The sequence below is a fragment of the Nerophis ophidion genome, linkage group LG01 (assembly GCF_033978795.1).
Source record: "Nerophis ophidion isolate RoL-2023_Sa linkage group LG01, RoL_Noph_v1.0, whole genome shotgun sequence".
NCBI classification, from domain to species: Eukaryota; Metazoa; Chordata; class Actinopteri; order Syngnathiformes; family Syngnathidae; genus Nerophis; species Nerophis ophidion.
Window position 1 is genome coordinate 36855236 of NC_084611.1, and position 21081 is coordinate 36876316.

A 21081-nucleotide genomic window follows, 5' to 3' on the forward strand; every position below is an offset into this window, starting at 1 on the left:
AACGGTCTCTAAATCTTACCGCTGGAATTAAGTGAGAACAGATGCGGTCCAATACTGAACTATGCTTACTGTAAGTCTTAGGCCCCTATAAGATGTGTAATTTTATCTGGAATATAATGATATTGTCAGGCTTGCCACTGACAGTTTGTTTGTGTTTTAGTTTTTCCTCTGTGTGTGTTTAGTATTTCCTGTCTTTAGTTCCTGTCAAGCACTCTTATTTGTCTTTTTCCTGTTTTTTTTCCCTGTGCGCTGTTTTGCCCTCAGATGCGGCTGACACCTGGTGTCAATCAGCCCGCTCCTATTTGAACCTGCTTTGTTCCTCCAGTCAGTGCTGGATTATTGTCACATATTGCATGTCGCTTCTGTATGGTATTGTCGCTCCTGTCGTGTTGTGTTGTTGCGGCGTAGCGGTAAGCTATAATTCGTTAGATGTTTGTAGCTTACTGTTTTTTGGTTCCCTGCTTCCTATTTTGTCTTTGTACAACACGTAACAACATCTGTTTCCTGTTTTGTTTATGCTAGCCTCTAGGGCTGTGGATCTTTAGGTGTCCCACGATTCGATTCAATATCGATTCTTGAGGTCACAATTCGATAACATCGATTTTTTCGATTCGATTCGATTCTCGATTCAAAAACGATATTCCTCCGATTCAAAACGATTCTGTATTCATTCAATACATAGGATTTCAGCAGGATCCACCCCAGTCGGCTGACATGCTAGCAGAGTAATAGCTTTTTTTAAAAAAAAAAAAGCTTTTATGACTGTAAAGAACAATGTTTTATCAACTGATTGCAATAATGTACATTTGTTTTAACTATTAAACGAACCAAAAATATGACTTATTTTATCTTTGTGAAAACATTGAACACAGTGTGTTGTCAAGCTTATGAGATGCGATGCAAGTGTAAGCCACTGTGATACAATTGTTTATTTTTTTTATTTTTATAAATGTCTAATGATAATGTCAATGAGGGATTTTTATTCACTGCTATGCTGAAATTATAACTAATATTTATACTGTTGTTGATAATATTCATTTTTGTTTCACTACTTTTGGTTTGTTCTGTGTCGTGTTTGTGTCTTCTCAATTGCTCTGTTTATTGCAGTTCTGAGTGTTGCTGGGTCAGGTTTGGTTTTGGAATTGGATTGCATTGTTATGGTATTGCTGTGTAGTGGTTTGTTGGATTGATAAAAAAAAAATATATATATATATATATATAAAAAATAAAATAAAATAGATTTTTTAAAAATGAGAATTGATTCTGAATCGCACAACGTAAACGATTCAATTCGTATTCAAATCGATTTTTCCCCACACCCCTACTAGCCTCCATGCTAAGCCTTTTGTGTTTGCTAGCTTCCATGCTAAGCTCCATTTGTTTGTTATCCGCCTCGTGCGTGCTTTTTGTTGTACCTTTTGTTTGTTTTTGTCTTTGTGTCTTAAATTAAATCATGTCTTCCTGCAAAATGCCTCCCTCCTTCTCTGCATCTTGGGGTTCGTCACCAACTAACTCTGACACATACAGTCCTACAATGTTACTTTATGATTCAAGGGGGGACAAATGGATGTCATTGTGATTTATTTTACTGTTTTAATCTATCAACATGACATTATTCTAGTGTTGTCCTGATACCAAAATGTATTTCGATACTTTTTAATACTTTTATAAATAAAAGGGACCACAAAAAATGCATTATTGGCTTAATTTTAAGCCCAAACTTCCCTCTCATTTTTATAATTTATTTAAAAAAATACTGTAACGGGTGGCTCGCATGGTGATGCGCGGATGGTTCTTCCAGGCTGCAGACGGAATGACAGGAATCTGCGAGCAGGCAAGAGTATGATTTATTGTCAGAAATCAGGCCCAAACAAACAAATTGAAGTTACAAAGTGGCTTTGGGGCAATCGAAGCTGCTCACACGGTCACTAAGGTGGGCACTATGTTTGACACATCAACTAATGTGTATTATATTTATCCATGAGAGCATTTTTGTTGTAAATTGTGAGGTGTGTTTGTTAAAATCATGGTTGTTTTTTACACATGATGACAGATGTGAACAAGAGCATGTATTGTCTGTGTGTTGATGTAAATGAGTTGTGGTTGTATTGTATATTAAGTATGTGTCCATGAAAGGGTATTTTATGACTTTTCTTAATTTGATTACATGCTATTATTGTATGATTTTATTGTCATAATTTTATTGCATGATTCTTGTATCGCTTTAATTTAGGTAGCCAGGGACTGCAAATGGAAACAAGCTATTTAGCTATAATCTGGTACAGAACATATCTGTTTTTGAGCTTAATGTTTCTGTGCATTGTCCCTTCTAATAAAGACTAAACTAACGAATAAACATAGCAACCAAGAAGACACAAAACCAGTGTGCTGAAGCAAAACTTAATCAACAAGTGAATCAAAACGTAAATAAACTATGAACCGGGCAACGGAACATAAAAAAAAATAATAATAATAATTATTATTTAACAAACTCTGTTGACCAAAAAACTGAATCAACAGTGCCACTGTTTGCCACAGCCAAGTCGTGCACTAATTCGATTAATTAAAAGTGAATTTAATTATATCCATCCATTATTTAATTGTTTGATTTTTTACCTATTACTTTAAAAGGCAGGTGGCGGAAACATATGAAAAAAGTGTATTATTCACCAAACATTATTTATTAATATTACATATAGATACATATATTCTTCTTCTTCTTCTTCTTCCTCTTATTATTATTATTATTATTATTATTATTGTTTTTACTAACTATTATTTTTAAATGTTCTTTAACAAAGGCCCTAATAGTTAGTGTCCGCCCTGGGATCACAGTCTGTGGGATCACAGTCCGGGGCAATTTGTTGAAAGGGAACAATTGGATATGAGAGCCAACTTGGACGAATAGAACAGACAAGCCATTGTAATGTCTGCTCGCGGAAAAACCAAAATCTTAATCTACGATTTGACTCCCTTGATTGGCCTTGATGCAACAACAGGAGCAGGCTGGTCTGGAAAATTCCCCCTAGGACTTTCAAAAGGTGGACGCTTTTGACCTACCTCCCTTCTCAACGACGCCTGGGTGTCGAACTTTGCTTGCATTGCATGCAGAACGATCCCAGGCCTATGGACACAACAACACTACATCCAAAGACAATGGGCATATACACAAACACACACCCCACCCAAACCCCGAGTCTTCACCACCGCTTGATTCCCCTCTCCAGGGCCCCAACAACACCCCCCCTCCCCCTCTGTTGTGAGTTGTTGTGATTATATGTAACGTGTTTATGTGTGCTATGGCAAATTAGTTTTTTTCCCGTGGACTCAGTCTGGACCCCCTTCTGATGGTCCAGCCTTTGACTGATATTTACTCTTCCCCCCCTTACCCAATATCACCTTTTTCCCACCTATTTTTAAGGAGTGCCGTGAGTGGCTGATCCGTTGGCGGAGCTGTCTTGTCTCCCAGTAACATATGTCTGCTCTTAGTGGGACTGTGCCGAAAATGTAATTTCAGTTCTTATGTGTCTTGTACATGTCATGTACATACTTTGTCACCAATTCCGTTGATAACTTTTATGGACTCGATTTATAGGCGCAGTTAAGGCGTTGAGGGGATCTGGTTTGGTGGCTGCAGGATTAGTGCGTATGCCTCACAATACGAAGGTCCTGCAGTCCTGAGTTCAATCCCAGGCTCGGGATCTTTCTATGTGGAGTTTGCATGTCCTCCCCGTGAATGCGTGGGTTCCCTCCGGGTACTCCGGCTTCCTCCCACCTCCAAAGACATGCACCTGGGGATAGGTTGATTGGCAACACTAAATTGGCCCTAGTGTGGGAATGTGAGTGTGAATGTTGTCTGTCTATCTGTGTTGGCCCTGTGATGAGGTGGCGACTTGTACCCCGCCTTCAGCCCGATTGTAACTGAGATAGGCGCCAGCGCCCCCCGCAACCCCAAAAAGAGAATAAGCGGTAGTAAATGGATGGATGGAAGGATTAAGTCTCTGCTTTTTGCAGATGATGTGGTCCTGATGACTTCACCTGGCAAGGATCTTCAGCTCTCACTGGATCGGTTCGCAGTCGAGTGTGAATCCACCGGGATGAGAATCAGCACCTCCAAGTCCGAGTCCATGGTTCTCACCCGGAAAAGAGTGGAGCGCCATTTCCGGGTTGGGGAGGGGACCCTGCCCCAAGTGGAGGAGTTCAAGTACCTAGGAGTCTTGTTCATGAGTGAGGGAAGAGTGGATCGTGAGGTCTACAGGCGGATCAGTGTGGCGTCTTCAGTAATGCGGGCATTGTATCGATCCAATGTGGTGAAGAAGAAGCTGAGCCGGAAGGCAAAGCTCTCAATTTACCGGTCGATCTACTTTCCCATCCTCACCTATGGTCAGGAGCTTTGGGTTATGACCGAAAGGCCAAGATCACGGGTACAAGCGGCCGAAATGAGTTTTCTCCGCCGGGTGGCGGGGCTCTCAATTAGAGATAGGGTGAGAAGCTCTGCCATCCGGGAGGAGCTCAAAGTAAAGCCGCTGCTCCTCCATATCGAGAGGAGCCAGATGAGGTGGTTAGGGCATCTGGTCAGGATGCCACCCGAACGCCTCCCTATGGAGGTGTTTAGGGCACGTCCAACCGGTAGGTGGCCACGGGGAAGACCCAGGACACGTCGGGAAGACTATGTCTCCCGGATGGCCCGGGAACACCTCGGGATCCCCCGGGAAGAGCTGGACGAAGTGGCTGGGGAGAGGGAAGTCTGGGCTTCCCTGCTTAGGCTGCTGCCCCTGCGACCCAACCTCAAATAAGCGGAAGAAGATAGATGGATGGGTTGATGGATGGATGTGTCTTGTACATGTTAAATAATGGACAACAATAAAGCATCCTGTATCCTGAATAGGTAGGTTGTGAGTTCAAACCCCGGCCGAGTCATGGGACCCAGTACCTCCCTGCTTGGCACTCAGGGTCGAGGGTTGGAATTGGGGATTAAATCACCAAAAATGATTCCCGGGCGTGGCCACCGCTGCTGCCCATTGCTCCCCTCACCTACAAGGGGGTGATCCGGGGTGATGGGTCAAATGCTGAGAATAATTTTGCCACACCTAGTGTGTGTGTGACGATCATTGGTACTTTAACTTTAACTCTGTTGACAAAAAAAACAACTGAATCAACAGTGCCTCTGCTGGTTAAAACCAGTCTTTTGACTCAGTCGTGATCAATTAACAGCCAATGAAACGCGCAATCCACAGAATTGGTAGTAAAACCGCCATAAAACGGATGGGCTACGAAGGTTGTGTACAGTCCTACTAACAAGCAAATGAAAAGAGTGTAAGTCTTAAAAGCATGTAAGTAAGTGTATAAATAAAGCAAGCGATAGCCTTTACGAGGGAAGCTAGGTGGTTAATATTTAAAAAGAAGTCTGAGCGTGATGGATGTCCTCCCGCAGCGTCAATAGTAAGAGCCATTTGGGAGTTGAGCGTCTGGTGGAATGATAGCATCTACCATACAGGATGCGAGGATCCATCGCCGGGCACACCCCTGAGGTCGCTCAAGCAGAACCCAGTCCGGTAAAAAAAAACAAAAAAAAACCCTGCAAAGGCGGGTAGAGGTTATAGGTTATTTCTTCTCAGATTCACCCCGCTCTGACCGGAACCATCTGACAAGACCCACTTGTCTTATACGGCTGAACGGAGCGACGCAATGGCGCTTGCACAATGAGCGCCGCGGGTCCGTCGCTCTCTGGCCGGCCAAGGAACGATCTAATGGGTTATACGACAGCTCACGCTGCCCGGCGCTGTAAAGCAACTCCGTGGGCTCTTCTGGCCTTCCTCTTGTGGGAATGAAGCTGAGGTTTTAACAATGCTAAAAATGATTTCCCTGTGTGACCATGTGGAGTATTTAGGGACACACTTTAGACCACACTGTCGTCTTATTGAGGCTTAGTGACCCTCCTCCTAGGCTGCATATCAGCGTCTACACTGCAACCTATCAACACTCCGCAGAAAAGAGAATCCACTAAGGAGCTTACTTACTTTTTAAGTCTCAAGGGGTCAGGGCCGCAGCTCTGTAGGCAAAACAGGCGCTACCACATGGGCTCAGGTTTAGAAAACCACTGTCAGTAACTACAGCTCATCGCTACATCTGTAAGGCCAAAAATGTACTATGCAAAGCGAACGCCATTTATCAACAACACCCAGAAACGTACGGCTTCGTTGGGTGCCAATGATTGTCACACAGGTGTGGCGGAATTATTCTCTCGCATTTGACCCATCATTCTCAATCACCCCCCTGGGAAGTGAGGGGAGCAGTGAGCAGCATCGGTGGCCACGCCCAGGAATCATTTTTGTGATTTAACCACCCCAATTCCAACCCTTGATGCTGAGGGAGGTAATGGGTCCCATTTTTATAGTCTCTGGTATGACTCGGGCAGGATTTGAAATCACAACCTACCGATCTCAGGGCGGACGCTCTAACCACTAGACCACTAAATCGGACTGATGCAAAGAAGAAAAGTGTTCTGTAGTATGAGGAGTTCATATTTCAAATATTTTTTGATAAACAGTACTTTCCTGCGATGAGGTGGCGAGTTGCAGGGTGTACGCCGTCTTCTGCCCTATTGTAGCTGAGATCGGTTCCAGCGCCCCCCGCTGCCCCGAATAGAATAAGCGGTAGAAAATGGATGGATAGATAGTCTTTTATTGATTCCTTCAGGAGAGTTCTTTCAGGATCAGAAAACCACTGTCAGTAACTACAGCTCGCCGCTACATATGTAAGTGCAAAACTCTACTATGCGAAGTGAACGCCATTTATCAACAACACCCAGAAACGCCACCGGCTTCGCTGGGCCTGAGCTCATCTAAAATGGACTTAAAAGTTAAAGAGCCAATGATTGTCACAAAGGTGTGGCGGAATTATTCTCTTGCATTTGACCGATCATTCTCAATCACCCCCCTGGGAGGTGAGGGGAGCAGTGAGCAGCATCTGTGGCCACGCCCAGGAATCATTTTTGTGATTTAACCTCCCCAATTCCAACCCTTGATGCTGAGGGAGGTAATGGGTCCCATTTTTATAGTGTCTGGTATGACTCGGGTGGGATTTGAAATCACAACCTACCGATCTCAGGGCGGACGCTCTAACCACTAAGCCACTGAGTCGGACTGATGCAAAGTAGAAAAGTGTTCTGTGGTATGAGGAGTTCATATTTCAAATTGTTTTTGATAGATAGTACTTTACTGTGATGAGGTGGCAACTTGTCCAGGGTGTACGCCGCCTTCCGCCCGATTGTAGCTGAGATAGGCTCCAGCGCCCCCCGCCGCCCCGAAGGTAATAATCGGTAGAAAATGGATGGATGAATAGTATTTTATTGATTCCTTCAGGAGAGTTCCTTCAGGATCAGAAAACCACTGTCAGTAACTACAGCTCGTCGCTGCATATGTAAGTGCAAAACTCTACTATGCAAAGTGAACGCCATTTATCAACAACACCCAGAATCGCCGCCGGCTTCGCTGGGCCCGAGCTCATCTAAAATGGACTTAAAGTTAAAGTGCCAATGATTGTCACGCAACACTACGTGTGGCGGAATTATTCTCTGTATTTGACCCATCATTCTTGATCACCCCCCTGGGAGGTGAGGGGAGCAGTGAGCATTAGTGGTGGCCGCGCCCAGGAATTATTTTGGTGATTTCCCCCTCCCAATTCCAAACCTTGATGCTGAGGGAGGTAATGGGTCCCATTTTTATAGTGTCTGGTATCACTCGGCCGGGATTTGAACTCACAACTGACCGATCTCAGGGCGGACGCTCTAACCACTAAGCCACTGAGTAGGACTGATGCAAAGTAGAAAAGTGTTCTGTGCTATGACGAGTTCATATTTAGGGTCCGCCCTGCAATGGCAAAGGACATCCATGTCCTTTGCCATGCAAGGACCCTATTGAATCTGTAACGTTTTCTTATTAGGGTCCGCACTGCCAGCAAAGGACTCTGTCCTTTGCCATGGCAAGGACCCTATTGAATCTGCTTTGTTTTATTATTAGGGTCCGCCCTGCAATGGCAAAGGACATCCATGTCCTTTGCCATGCAAGGACCCTATTGAATCTGTAGCGTTTTATTATTATTCTTTATTATTCCGCCGCCGTTTCCAGCTGAAATTTGACCCACTTAACATGCTTCAAAACTCACCATATTTGACACACACATCAGGATCTGCGAAAATTGCCATCTAATAAAAAAACCGAGCACCAAAAATCAAAATTGCGCGCTAGCGCCCCCTAGGAAGAAACAAAAAACGGACTGCTTGTAACTTCCATTAGGAATGTCGTAGAGACTTGAAACAAAAACCTATATGTAGGTCTGACTTAGATGAACATTTCCAATAAAAATGTTCTATACCTAAAATCAACAGGAAGTTGGCAAAAACGCCTTCAAAGCAAAATTTTCGCAAAAAATGCTATTTTTGCCTCTTTGAGCTGTACTTTGACCCCCTTAAAATGCTTCAAAACTCACCAAACTTGGCACACACCTCAGGACTGGCAGAAATTGCGATCTAATGAAAATAAAAAATAATAAAACTCAAAATTGCGCTCTAGCGCAATTTTTGAATAAAACACAGAAAAAACTGCTCCTAGGAAGAGAAAACAGACAAAACTGCTTGTAACTTCCAATAGGAATGTCGGACAGACATGAAACAAAAACTTCTAGGTAGGTCTGACTTAGACCTACATTTCGATAATTTACATCCTTCGGCAAAAATCAACAGGAAGTTAAAAATTGCCCCTTCAAAATAAAAGTTTTGTGAAAACCCGTCACCTTTTTCAAATCGACACTTCTCCCAGTGCGTTTGTCGTTTCGGCTTCAAACTCGCACAGGAGAGAGTTTGGACACTTCTGATTAAAAGTATAGATCAAAGTTTTGATTACTGCTCCGGTTTGGATTTTACGCGCCTTCAAAAAACCCCTGCGCAACTTTTCCTAAAAAATGACGTTTTTGCCTCTTTGAGCTGTAATTTCACCCACTTAAAATGCTTCAAAGTGCTAGTTAAAGCTCTGTTATGCAGACCGAAAGCCATTTATCAACAACATCCAGAATCGCCGATCTGTAATTTCACCCCCTTAACATGCTTCAAAACTCACCAAATTTTACACACATATCAGGACTGGCAAAAACTGCCATCTAATAAAAAACCAAACCCCAAAAATCTAAATTGCGCTTAGCGCCCCCTAGGAAAAAACCCAGACAAAACTGCATGTAACTTCTGTTAGAAATGTCGTAGAGACATGAAATAAAAACCTCTATGTTGGTTTGACTAAGATCGGGACCCGGGACACGGCGGCGGCGGCCAACGGCGGACCCGACCAACGCTGCTTGCAGCTTTAATTATTATTATTATTCCGCAGCTTTGAACCCTAATTTGACCCACTGACCATGCTCCAAAACTCACCAAATTTGGCACACACATCGGTAAGGCTTGGCAAAAACACATATTAAGCACCCAAACCCCAAAAATGAAAAATGCGCGCTAGCGCCCCCTACGAAAAAAAAAAACCAGACTGCTTGTAACTTCCGTTAGGAATGTCGTAAAGACATGGAACAAAAACCTCTATGTAGGTCTGACTCAGACCTAAATTCCCCATCAGAAACTCCTATACCTAAAATCAACAGAAATTTTGCAAAACCCTTTCAAAGCAAAATTTTCGCCAAAAAACGCTATTTTTGCCTCTTTGAGCTGCAATTTGACCCCTTTAAAATGCTTCAAAACTCACCAAACTTGGAACACACATCAGGACTGGCAGAAATTGTGATCTAATGAAAAAAAAAAAAAAAAAATCTCAAAATTGTGCTCTAGCGCAATTTTTCAATAAAACACAGAAAAAACTGCTTCCAGGAAGAAACCACAGACAAAACTGCTTGTAACTTCGGGTAGGAATGCCGGAAAGACATGAAACAAAAACTTCTATGTAGGTCTCACTTAGACCTACATTTTAATAATTGACAGCTAGCAGAAATAATGAACAGGAAGTTGGCAATTACCCCTTCAAAATAAAAGTTTTGTGAAAACCCGTCACCTTTCTTCAAAAGTTATCTCCTCTGAGCGCGTTTGTCGTTTCGGCTTCAAACTCGCTCAGGAGAGAGTTTGGACCCTTCTGATTAAAAGTATAGATCAAAGTTTTGATAAGTTTTAAGGTTTTGATTTTACGCGCCTTCAAAGATCCGCTGCGCAAAGTTTCCTAAAAAATTTCATTTTCGCCTCTTTGAGCTGTAATTTGACCCCCTTAAAATGCTTCAAAACTCACCAAACTTGGCACACACATCAGGACTGGCAACCATTGTGAGCTGATGAAAAAACCAAACTCCAAAACTCAAAATTGCGCTCTAGCGCCCCCTAGGAATACAACACAGACAATACCATAATTTGACCCCCTTAACATGCTTCAAAACTCACCAAATTTGACACACACATCGGTATGGAGGGGCAGACCAACTTATTAGGTAACCAAACCCCAAAAATTAAAATTGCGCGCTAGCGCCCCCTAGGAAGAGACAAAAAACAGACTGCTTGTAACTTCCGTTAGGAATGTCGTAGAGAGATGAAACAAAAACTTCTGTGTAGGTCTGACTTAGACCTACATTTCCAATAAAAAACGTCTATACCCAAAATCAACAGAAATTTTGCAAAAACTCATTCAAAGCAAAATTTTCGTAAAAAATGCTATTTTTGGCTCTTTCAGCTGTAATTTGACCCCCTTAAAATGCTTCAAAACTCACCAAACTTGGCACACACATCAGGACTGGCAGAAATTGTGATCTAGTGAAAAAAACAAACCTTAAAACTCAAAATTGCACTCTATTGCAATTTTTGAATAAAACACAGAAAAAACTGCTCCTAGGAAGAGGAAACAGATCAAACTGCTTGTAACTTCTGATAGGAACGTCAGACAGACATGAAACAAAAACCTCTATGTAGGTCTCACTTAGAACTACATTTTGATGATTGATATATTTCAGTTGAAATCAACAGGAAGTTGGCAATTACCCCTTCAAAATAAAAGTTTTGTAAAAATCCGTCACCTTTTTCCAGACAAAACTGCTTGTAACTTCTGTTAGGAATGTCGTAGAGACATGAAACAAATACCTCTATGTTGGTCTGACTAAGATCGGGACTCGGGACACGGCGGCGGCGGCGGCGGCCAACGGCGGACCCGACCAACGCTGCTTGCAGCTTTAATTATTATTATTATTATTCTTCCGCAACTTTGAACCCTAATTTGACCCACTGACCATGCTCCAAAACTCACCAAATTTGGCACACACATCGGTAAGGCTTGGCAAAAACACATATTAAGCAACCAAACCCCAAAAATGAAAAATGCGCGCTAGCGCCCCCTACGAAAAAAAAAAAAAAGACTGCTTGTAACTTCCGTTAGGAATGTCGTAAAGACATGGAACAAAAACCTCTATGTAGGTCTGACTTAGACCTAGATTCCCCATTAGAAATGCCTATACCTAAAATCAACAGAAATTTTGCAAAAACCCATTCAAAGCAAAATTTTCGCAAAAAAATGCTATTTTTGCCCCTTTGAGCTGTAATTTGACCCCCTTAACATGCTTCAAAACTCACCAAACTTGGAAGACACATCAGGACTGGCAGAAATTGCAATCTAATGAAAAAAAAAAAAAAAAAAACTCAAAATTGCGCTTTAGCGCAATTTTTCAATAAAACACAGAAAAAACTGCTTCCAGGAAGAAAACACAGACAAAACTGCTTGTAACTTCGGGTAGGAATGCCGGAAAGACATGAAACAAAAACTTCTATGTAGGTCTCACTTAGACCTACATTTTAATAATTGACAGCTAGCAGAAAAAATCAACAGGAAGTTGGCAATTACCCCTTCAAAATAAAAGTTTTGTGAAAACCCGTCACCTTTCTTCAAAAGTTATCTCCTCTGAGCGCGTTTGTCGTTTCGGCTTCAAACTCGCTCAGGAGAGAGTTTGGACCCTTCTGATTAAAAGTATAGATCAAAGTTGTGATAAGTTTTCAGGTTTTGATTTTACGCGCCTTCAAAGAACCCCTGCGCAAATTTTCCAAAAAAATATCATTTTTACCTCTTTGAGCTGTAATTTGACCCCCTTAAAATGCTTCAAAACTCACCAAACTTGGCACACACATCAGGACTGGCAACAATTGCGAGCTAATGAAAAAACCAAACCCAAAAACTCAAAATTGTGCTCTAGCGCCCCCTAGGAATACAACACAAACAATACCCTAATTTGACCCCCTTAACATGCTTCAAAACTCACCAAAGTTGACACACACGTCGGTACGGTGTCCCTCCCCAACATATTAAGCAACCAAACCCCAAAAATGAAAATTGCGCGCTAGCGCCCCCTAGCAAAAAACAAAAACAAATCGCTTGTAACTTCCGTCAGGAATGTCGTAGAGACATGAAACAAAAACCTCTGTGTAGGTCTGACTTAGACCTACATTTCCAATAAAAAATGTCTATACCCAAAATCAACAGAAATCTTGCAAAAACTCATTCAAAGCAAAATTTTCGCAAAAAAATGCTATTTTTGCCTCTTTGAGCTGCAATTTGACCCCCTTAAAATGCTTCAAAACTCACCAAACTTGGCACACACATCAGGACTGGCAGAAATTGCGATCTAGTGAAAAAACCAAACCTTAAAACTCAATATTGCGCTCTATTGCAATTTTTGAAAAAAACACAGAAAAACTGCTCCTAGGAAGAGGAAACGGATAAAACTGCTTGTAACTTCTGGTAGGAACGTCGGACAGACATGAAACAAAAAACTCTACGTAGGTCTCACTTACACCTACATTTTGATGATTGGCATCTTTCAGTTGAAATCAACAGGAAGTTGGCAATTACCCCTTCAAAATAAAAGTTTTGTAAAAAGCCGTCACCTTTTTCCAGACAAAACTGCTTGTAACTTCTGTTAGGAATGTCGTAGAGACATGAAACAAAGACCTCTATGTTGGTCTGACTAAGATCGGGACTCGGGACACGGCGGCGGCGGCGGCGGCCAACGGCGGACCCGACCAACGCTGCTTGCAGCTTTAATTAAAATTGTTTTTGATAGATAGTACTTTACTGCGATGAGGTGGCGATTGTAGCTGAGATAGGCTCCAGCGCCCCCCTTGACTCCGAAGGGAATAAGCGGTAGTAAATGGATGGATAGATAGTACTTTATTGATTCCTTCAGGAAAATTCAAATATTTGGAAACTGTGTATGTCGTGTCCTACGGACCAAAGACGAAAAAAAAACATCCTGACTGTTATAGGCGCAAAGTTCAAAAGCCAGCATTTGTGATGGTATGGGGGTGTATTAGTGGCCAAGACATGGGTAACTTACACATCTGTGAAGGCACCATTAATGCTGAAAGGTACATACAGGTTTTGGAGCCACCCAAGCGACGTTTTTTTTTATGGACGCCCCTGCTTATTTCAGCAAGACGATGCCAAGCCACATTCTGCACATGTTACAACAGCATGGCTTTGTAGTAAAAAAAGTGTAGGTACTAGACTGGCCTTGTGTGAGGAAGTACTGGTAAAATGACACAACACTTTATAAGACATTTTAACGCAAACTTATTCCGAGCACCTGCCCTCTGTCGTTGATAAAAATATAATATAATATAGTGAGTATGATGTCAAATTTCTACAAATGATGTTGTCTCCATTAGTCTGATTTCTTAAATAGTTTATCTCTAAATAAGCCTCTTACAACCCAAGGAAAAACCTTCATCCGATCGTGTTAGGTTTTTGAAAAGTTGGACTTGTTAGGAGCTTGCATGGCTGCAGTTATAGTGACCCTAAGATGCAGGAACCAGGAGCACGACCAGCAGGCAAGATGCTTTTAATCTCATAAACAGAAAATCAAGCAATCGTGCATGTAAGGTCCGAACAAAAAGTCAATCCTGGAGCACTGAGGAGCGGGCGAGACAGGCATAACTAGAAGCATGCTGATTGGCAGCAGGTGTGGACCCGACAAAACACAGCGCTCAGCAGGACAAGCAGGAAATGGAAACAAAATAAGAGCACTGACAGGAGGTAAATAGAAAACAAGGACGCACAAACAGAAATGAAGTGACGTATCGTCACAGGACTAAGAACGTGAACAACTTTATGTTTTCATTCTGTTAAATTTGTTATTTTGCAAGAAAACCAAAACTTATTAAACAATTCATTTCCCATGAATTTTTTAAGAGTACAACACTTGCATCAAAAAAGTGTGGGGACATTTTGTATTGACGGGGAGAAATGAGGGCCCCTATTTAGCCTGCACCCCCGGGCAAATATTTGACCATTCAAACATTAGCAACAAAGTGAAAAACAACCATTATTATTAGAGATTTCCGATAATATCGGCAGTCCGTATTTTTATATTATATTATATCAAAAGAGCAATTTAAAACAATTAAAAGCAACATGCTTCGACAAAGCTAGTAAAGAGAGACACACAGCGGCTGGATTTTAACGGAGGGACAGCTGGCCAGGACAACATCGATAGAGCCATTGCAGCGTATGTGCTAGAAGACATGCAGGGTATTTCTACAGTGGAGTCACCTGATTTCAGGCAGCTGGACACAGTGGACAGTGAGCACATAAACATGGAAAGCAAGCGAAAGAAAACACTCCAAACTCTGCCTCTGCTAATCATTCATCACTAAAGTTACACACACACTGTCAATTGTCTTATGCACTATTTCAATCTAGATTTCTAGTGTTTGATTATCACATCACTCTAAATGTATAAAGTTCACAAACATAAAGAGGGATCCGAGTGGGCCAGGCCAATCTTTCCTTTTCTCTAAACTAAAACTGGGGAAATGCGTAGATTGTCCTGGGCTTCAGTACAGTGTTGATCTCCTGAAGACATGATTTTATTTCACAATTCCTTAAGAGAAAAAAAAGCCAGGTTAGGCGTGTGTATAGCGGTATGTGTGCTGTATATAGTGACATGACATACAATCATGGCATGTGTGCCTTCCTTGGGTAAAGCCAGGTTTACAGCTATGTTGTGACATGTTGTTATTATGCCATTTGTTACTTATGTATGTGTGGAGAGGCCCAAGATGGCGGCAAGGAGGCGGAGAATGCGGCGGTGGGGAGAGGCGGGTTGTGCGGGGAGCGACGCCGCCGCAATCTAATTCAGGTGCGTGGCTCACACACCGGGACACAATTAACCCATCTCCTCATGATGTATAAAAGGGGAGAAGGAGGAGAGATCGCAGAAGGAGTAGGAGAGCATGACACGAGAGACAGAGACGCGGCCGACAAAAGAGCGGACCGGAGAGCGAGAGACGGAGAGCGAGAAACGGAGGAGCAAGCACTGGGAGCGACGACGGCGAAAAATACATTTAGTGAAAAATAAAAGAGTCAAACCTGCTAAAGTAATGTCCTTCCTGGGTGGTCAGTGGAACCCGAGCGACGATGGCAAAGGTCGTCCACAGTATGTTATGTTACAGCTATTTAAAATAGTTTTGTCAATTTGTTCCGGCCAGAAATAAATTGGCCCTTTGTAACATATCTTTGTCTTTGTGTGTTGTATGTAGACCACATTGCTTTAGCAGAGTTCAGTGATGCAAATGCATGCCAGGTTGATCAACAGATTGTATTATTCTCCAGTGCAATAACAGTACTGAAATGAAGGCTACAAGGGCATTAATGGGAGCCATGATTTTGTTTTCTAAAAAGAAGTAACTAACTAGTTACTTTTCAGAGTAATGCATTACTTTTTGGTGTAAGTAACTGAGTTACATTTGAAAAAAAGTAACTAGAAACTGAAACTAACCAAACACTGCAAATAATGAGGAATAAAATCGAGTTTGTACTCACATGCGATGCGTACGTGCGCTTTGCGACTCTTGGTGGTCCCAGCGGAGCTCCAGGCTACACACTGACACCAGTAATCCTCGGGTCCAAAAAGCTCCTCCACCTGCTGCCTTGTTATTTCTATACTGGCTTCCCTCACCACCAGACCTGCAAAGCACAGCAAATGTTACATTACTTACTGAGGAGGACATGAAGCTTACAATAAATACGATCCATTGTGGTAAAGAAGGAGCTGAGCCGGAAGGCAAAGCTCTCAATTTACCGGTCGATCTACGTTCCCATCCTCACCTATGGTCATGAGCTTTGGGTTATGACTGACAGGACACGATCACGGGTACAAGCGGCCGAAATGAGTTTCCTCCGCCGGGTGGTGGGGCTCTCCCTTTGAGGTCTGGGAATGCTTCGGGATCCCCCGGGAGGAGCTGGACGAAGTGGCTGGGAGAGGGAAATCTGAGCTTCCCTGCTTAGGTTGCTGCCCCCGCGACCCGACCTCGGATAAGTTGAAGAAAATGGATGGATGGATGAACGACACCTGGCTGTCACCATAACTAGTACTACTAAAGGTACTAAACAACAGTGAGAAATTCCATTCAACAACCCTTTTACGTAAGTGCCAAAAAGGCATGCGGGGAAGCCAGAATCACAAGATCCCGCTAGACTACCCAGCATGCACTGCACTTTGTAAATACAGGTCCATGTTTGGTAATGCAAAGTCGTTAAAGTAGTACCAGTGTGTTTATGTGATGTGTTAACTTACCATATATGTGCTGTGGTTGTTCATTCGGTGAAGTGAGATAGATTTGTTGCTACCTTGTCAAGCAAATAAAACATAATCCTCCTCAGGCAAGCTGAAGTGTCACTGACAAAGTAATGACATGTCTCACCAAACATATACATGTTTTATATTTTCCAACCTTCTAGTGAGCTGCTGGGACAACGGTGGTGAGCTACTAGTGGCTGTCGAAAGATATGTGGTTAGGTTCAGTGAACCTGGAGAAATCACTGCACGCAAGCGGCAAGGCCGAAAACCACCATATAATGTCCGTGAACTTCGATCCCTCAGGCGGTATCACACCAAAAACCGACATCAGTGTGTAAAGGATATCCCCACAGTGGCTCAGGAACACTTCAGAAAACCACTGTCACTATATACAGTTGGTCACAACATCTGTAAGTGCAGGTTAAAACTGTACTATGGCAAAAGCCATTTATCAACAACACCCAGAAACGCCGCCGGATTCGATGGGCCCGAGCTCATCGAAGATGGACTGATGCAAAGTGGAAAACTGTTCTGTGGTCTGACGAGTCCACATTTCCAATTGTTTTAGAAACTCCAGACCAAAGAGGAAAATAACCATTCGGACTGTTATAGGCGCAGAGCTCAAAAGCCAGCATCTGTGATGGTATGGGGGTGTATTAGTGCCTAAGGCATGGGTAACTTACACATCTGTGAAGGCACCATTAATGCTGAAAGGTACATGCAGTTTTGGAGCAACATTTGTTGCCATCCATGGACGCCCCTGCTTATTTCAGCAAGACAATGCCAAGCCCCATTCTGCACGTGTTTCAACAACGTGGCTTCGCAGTATAAAAAATAAAATGATACATTTTTTATGAATAATAATTACAATAATCCACGTAATTAAAATAATACAATAGTAGCAATAATAGTATAAATAGCAGAAAAAAATAATAATAATAGGATTACTGCGATAGCTATTGGTAATTTTTCTTTGTTGCTTAGATGGAATCGTTAGAGCAAAAAATTAAAATAATAATAATAATTACAAAGAAACAAATTACACAATAAACAAAATAAACCTTACAATTAACAAATCAAAGAATAACAAAGAATATTGAATAACAAAATAAACAAATAAATAAATGAAAATATATATATATAAGAGTAGAGGACACATTACTAATAAACTTCATGGAATTCAAGGCCACTTGAGCACGACTGAGAATAGATTATAAATAATGTAGAAAAACTAAATAAATAAAAAAGTTTTTGGATTTTTGAATTTACTGTACGCAGGTGTGAGAATTGCTACTCTGGACGAAACATATCTCAGACTGATTTTATTAAAGTCCGAATAAGTATGAGGGGTTTAAAGTACCTTTAAACCCTCTAAGAGGGGGTTAAAGTACGGAGGAGGGCTGCAGAAGAAAGATGACCTGGAGAGGAGCGAGGAATAAACGTAATATTAAGCGTACGTCCTTAAAGTAGTCTAAGAGCAAAAGAAAAAAGGTTCAGTTGAGCTGAGCAAATGTTTTATGTATAAAAGAATGATGAGGAGGAATAAGAAGCGAATGGTTAAGTACACAGACTAGAGACGAAGATTAAGAGGTGTGCGAGGCCAAATGAAAAGTTAAACCTTAAAGAATATATAAAAAAAAAAAAAAGGCTTTCAGTGAGAAGTACGCAGCATTGGTTTGGGCGTGGGCGGACAAAAACGATCCGTGTGAGGATCTCACCGGTTTATCCTCATCATCTCCTCCAGGAGTCCTGACAAAATCTCTGACTCCTCGCTTCTTGCCGAGAAGTTCTAACAGCTGAGGCAAACAGGACTGAGAGCATGCAGAATTAAAAACAAAACCCACAGGGAGGCGAGAGAAGCCAACCCGAGATCAAATTGTGATGGCAGAGACGATGAAAAGTGGAACACCAGAGACAATAGAGTGCCGGAAGCCAAACAGTAGGGACACAAAATCTGGAGAAAAAAAATATACGTATATATCCAAGAACCCCTCCCAGCAGGCGGGTTAGTGAGATTGGTTACTACGGGGGTTGCGGCTACGGGCTACAGAGGTGATTAGAAGCAGCCAGGTGTTGAACTGAGGCTGGAAAGTCAAGAGTGTGCACCCCGGAGAGAAAAGTGGCAGGTCAGAAAAGAAATGACGCATCGGGCCTGATCTACTAAAAAAATGCATCTACGAAGACAGCTGCAACCTTGATAGCGCACACAAAGCTGATCCACCAATTAGAGATGTCCGATAATGGCTTTTTTGCAGATGTCCATCCATCCATCTTCAACCGCCTTCAACCCGGAATCGGGTCGCGGGGACAACAGCTCCAGCAGAAACCCCCAGACTTCCTTCTGCAGAGGGAAGTCTGGGGAGGGAAGTCTGGGGAGCAGCAACTTCCTCCTGGGGGATCCCGAAGCGCTCACAGGCCAGAGAGGAGATGTAATCCCCCCATCTGGTCCTTGGCCTGCCGTGGGGTCTCTTCCCAGTGGGACGTGCAACAAGGAACTCCCTAGGGAGATGCTCATGAGGCATCCGCACGAGATGCCTGAACCACCTAAGCTGGCTTCTTTCCAAGCGAACGAGCAGTAGCTCTACTCCGAGTCTTTCTAGGGTGACTGAACTTCTCACCCTTTCTCTAAGGGAGATGCCAGCCACCCTTCTGAGAAAACTCATTTCGGCCGCTTGTATCCGCGATCTTACTCTTTTGGTCATGACCCACATTTCATGACTATAGGTGAGAGTAGGAATGTAGATAGCTCGGTAGACCGAGCTCGTTTCGTCACAACAGTGCGGCAGAGAGACCGCAATACTGCCCCAGCTGCTCCGATTCTCCAGCTGATTTACTTTTTCATCTTTCCCTCACTCGTGAACAAGACCCCGAGATACTTAAACTCCTCCAACTGGGACAGAGTCTCGGTCTCTACCTGGACAGTACAAGCCATCGGTTTCCTGCTGAGAACCACGGCCTCAGATTTGGAGATGCTGATCCTCATTCCAGCTGCTGAACACTCGGCTGCGAACCGATCCAAGTGAGAGCTGAAGGTCACGAATCGAAGGTGCCGTCAGGACCACATCATCTGCAAAAAGCAGTGACGAAACCTTTAGCCCCCCGAGACATATACCCTCTCAGCCATGGTCACGACTGCCTCGAAATCCTGTCCATGAAAGTCACAAACAGGATAGATGACAGAGCGCAGCCCGGAATATTGGACATTGGACTGCTGATGTCCGATATTCCAATACTGTCCAACTCTTAATAACCTATTCCGATATCAACCGATACCGGTATATATAGTCGTGGAATTAACACATTATTATGCCTAATATGCCTTTAGTAATGCGGACGCTGTATCAATCCCATGTGGTGAAGAATGAACTGAGCCGGAAGGCACAGCTCTCAATTTACCGGTCGATCTACGTTACCATCCTTACCAATGGTCACAAGCTTTGGGTTATGACCGAAAGAACCAGATCACGAGTACAAGCGGCCAAAATTAGTTTCCTCCGCCAGGTGAGCAGCTCTGCCATCCGGGAGGAGCTCAAAGTAAAGCCGCTGTTCCTCCACATCGAGAAGAGACAGATAAGGTGGTTCGAGCATCTGGTCAGGATGCCACCCGAAAGCCTCCCTATGGAGGTGTTTAGGGCAGGTCCGACCGGTAGGAGGCCACGGGGAAGACCCAGGACACGTTGGAAGACTATGTCTCCCGACTGGCCTGGGAATGCCTCGGGATCCCCCGGGAAAAGCTGGACGAAGTGGCTGGGGAGAGGGAAGTCTGGGCTTCGGATAAGCAGAAGAAGATGGATGGATGGATGGATGGATTTTGCCTGATTTTGTTGTGATGCCCCGGTGGATGCATTAAACAATGCAATTTTACCATGTATTGATTAACGTGGACCCCGACTTAAACAAGTTGAAAAACGTATATGGGTGTTACCATTTAGTGTTCGATTGTACGGAATATGTACTGCATTGATTGATTGAATGAAACTTTTATTAGTAGATTACACAGTACAGTACATATTCCGTAAAATTGACCACTAAATGGTAACACACGAATACGTTTTTCAACTTGTTTAAGTCGGGGTCCACGTTAATCAATTCATGGTAATACTTGCCATCCCTCACGAATTTTCCGGGAGATTCCCGAATTTGTCACCACCGGATCGCATGGTGATGCAGGGTTTGTTCTCCAAGGAAGCAAGAGGACGACACCGGCTAACACTTGCAGGTAACGACATAATTTAATCGTAACTGAAAACAAACAGACAGAACAAGGTGCAGAGCACACCGGAAGCTAAGGCTACAACTTAGCACAGACTAGAGCATGGAACAAAACTCACTTGGCAAAGGTGTGACGCAAACAATGAAGCCAGAACCAGTGATAAACGAAGGCAGACCTAAATAGTAGTCTCTCGATTAGACACAGGTGTGTCCCAAACAACAGAAGCAGGTGAAAATCATAAGTAACCATGATGACTAAACTCAGGAGGT

The 21081-nt window shown here is 43.0% G+C and overlaps 1 protein-coding gene across 3 annotated transcripts in view; it reads right to left on the reverse strand.

Annotated features, from left to right (window-relative positions):
* LOC133553595 (netrin receptor UNC5C-like) overlaps window positions 1–21081 on the reverse strand; it is a 581431-nt gene that overhangs the window by 228385 nt on the left and 331965 nt on the right. For all 3 annotated transcript variants that reach the window (XM_061901982.1, XM_061901975.1, XM_061901992.1), the window contains one exon: window positions 15843–15986. In XM_061901982.1, coding sequence (XP_061757966.1) covers window positions 15843–15986 — 144 coding nt within the window. The remainder of the gene's footprint in view (window positions 1–15842; window positions 15987–21081) is intronic.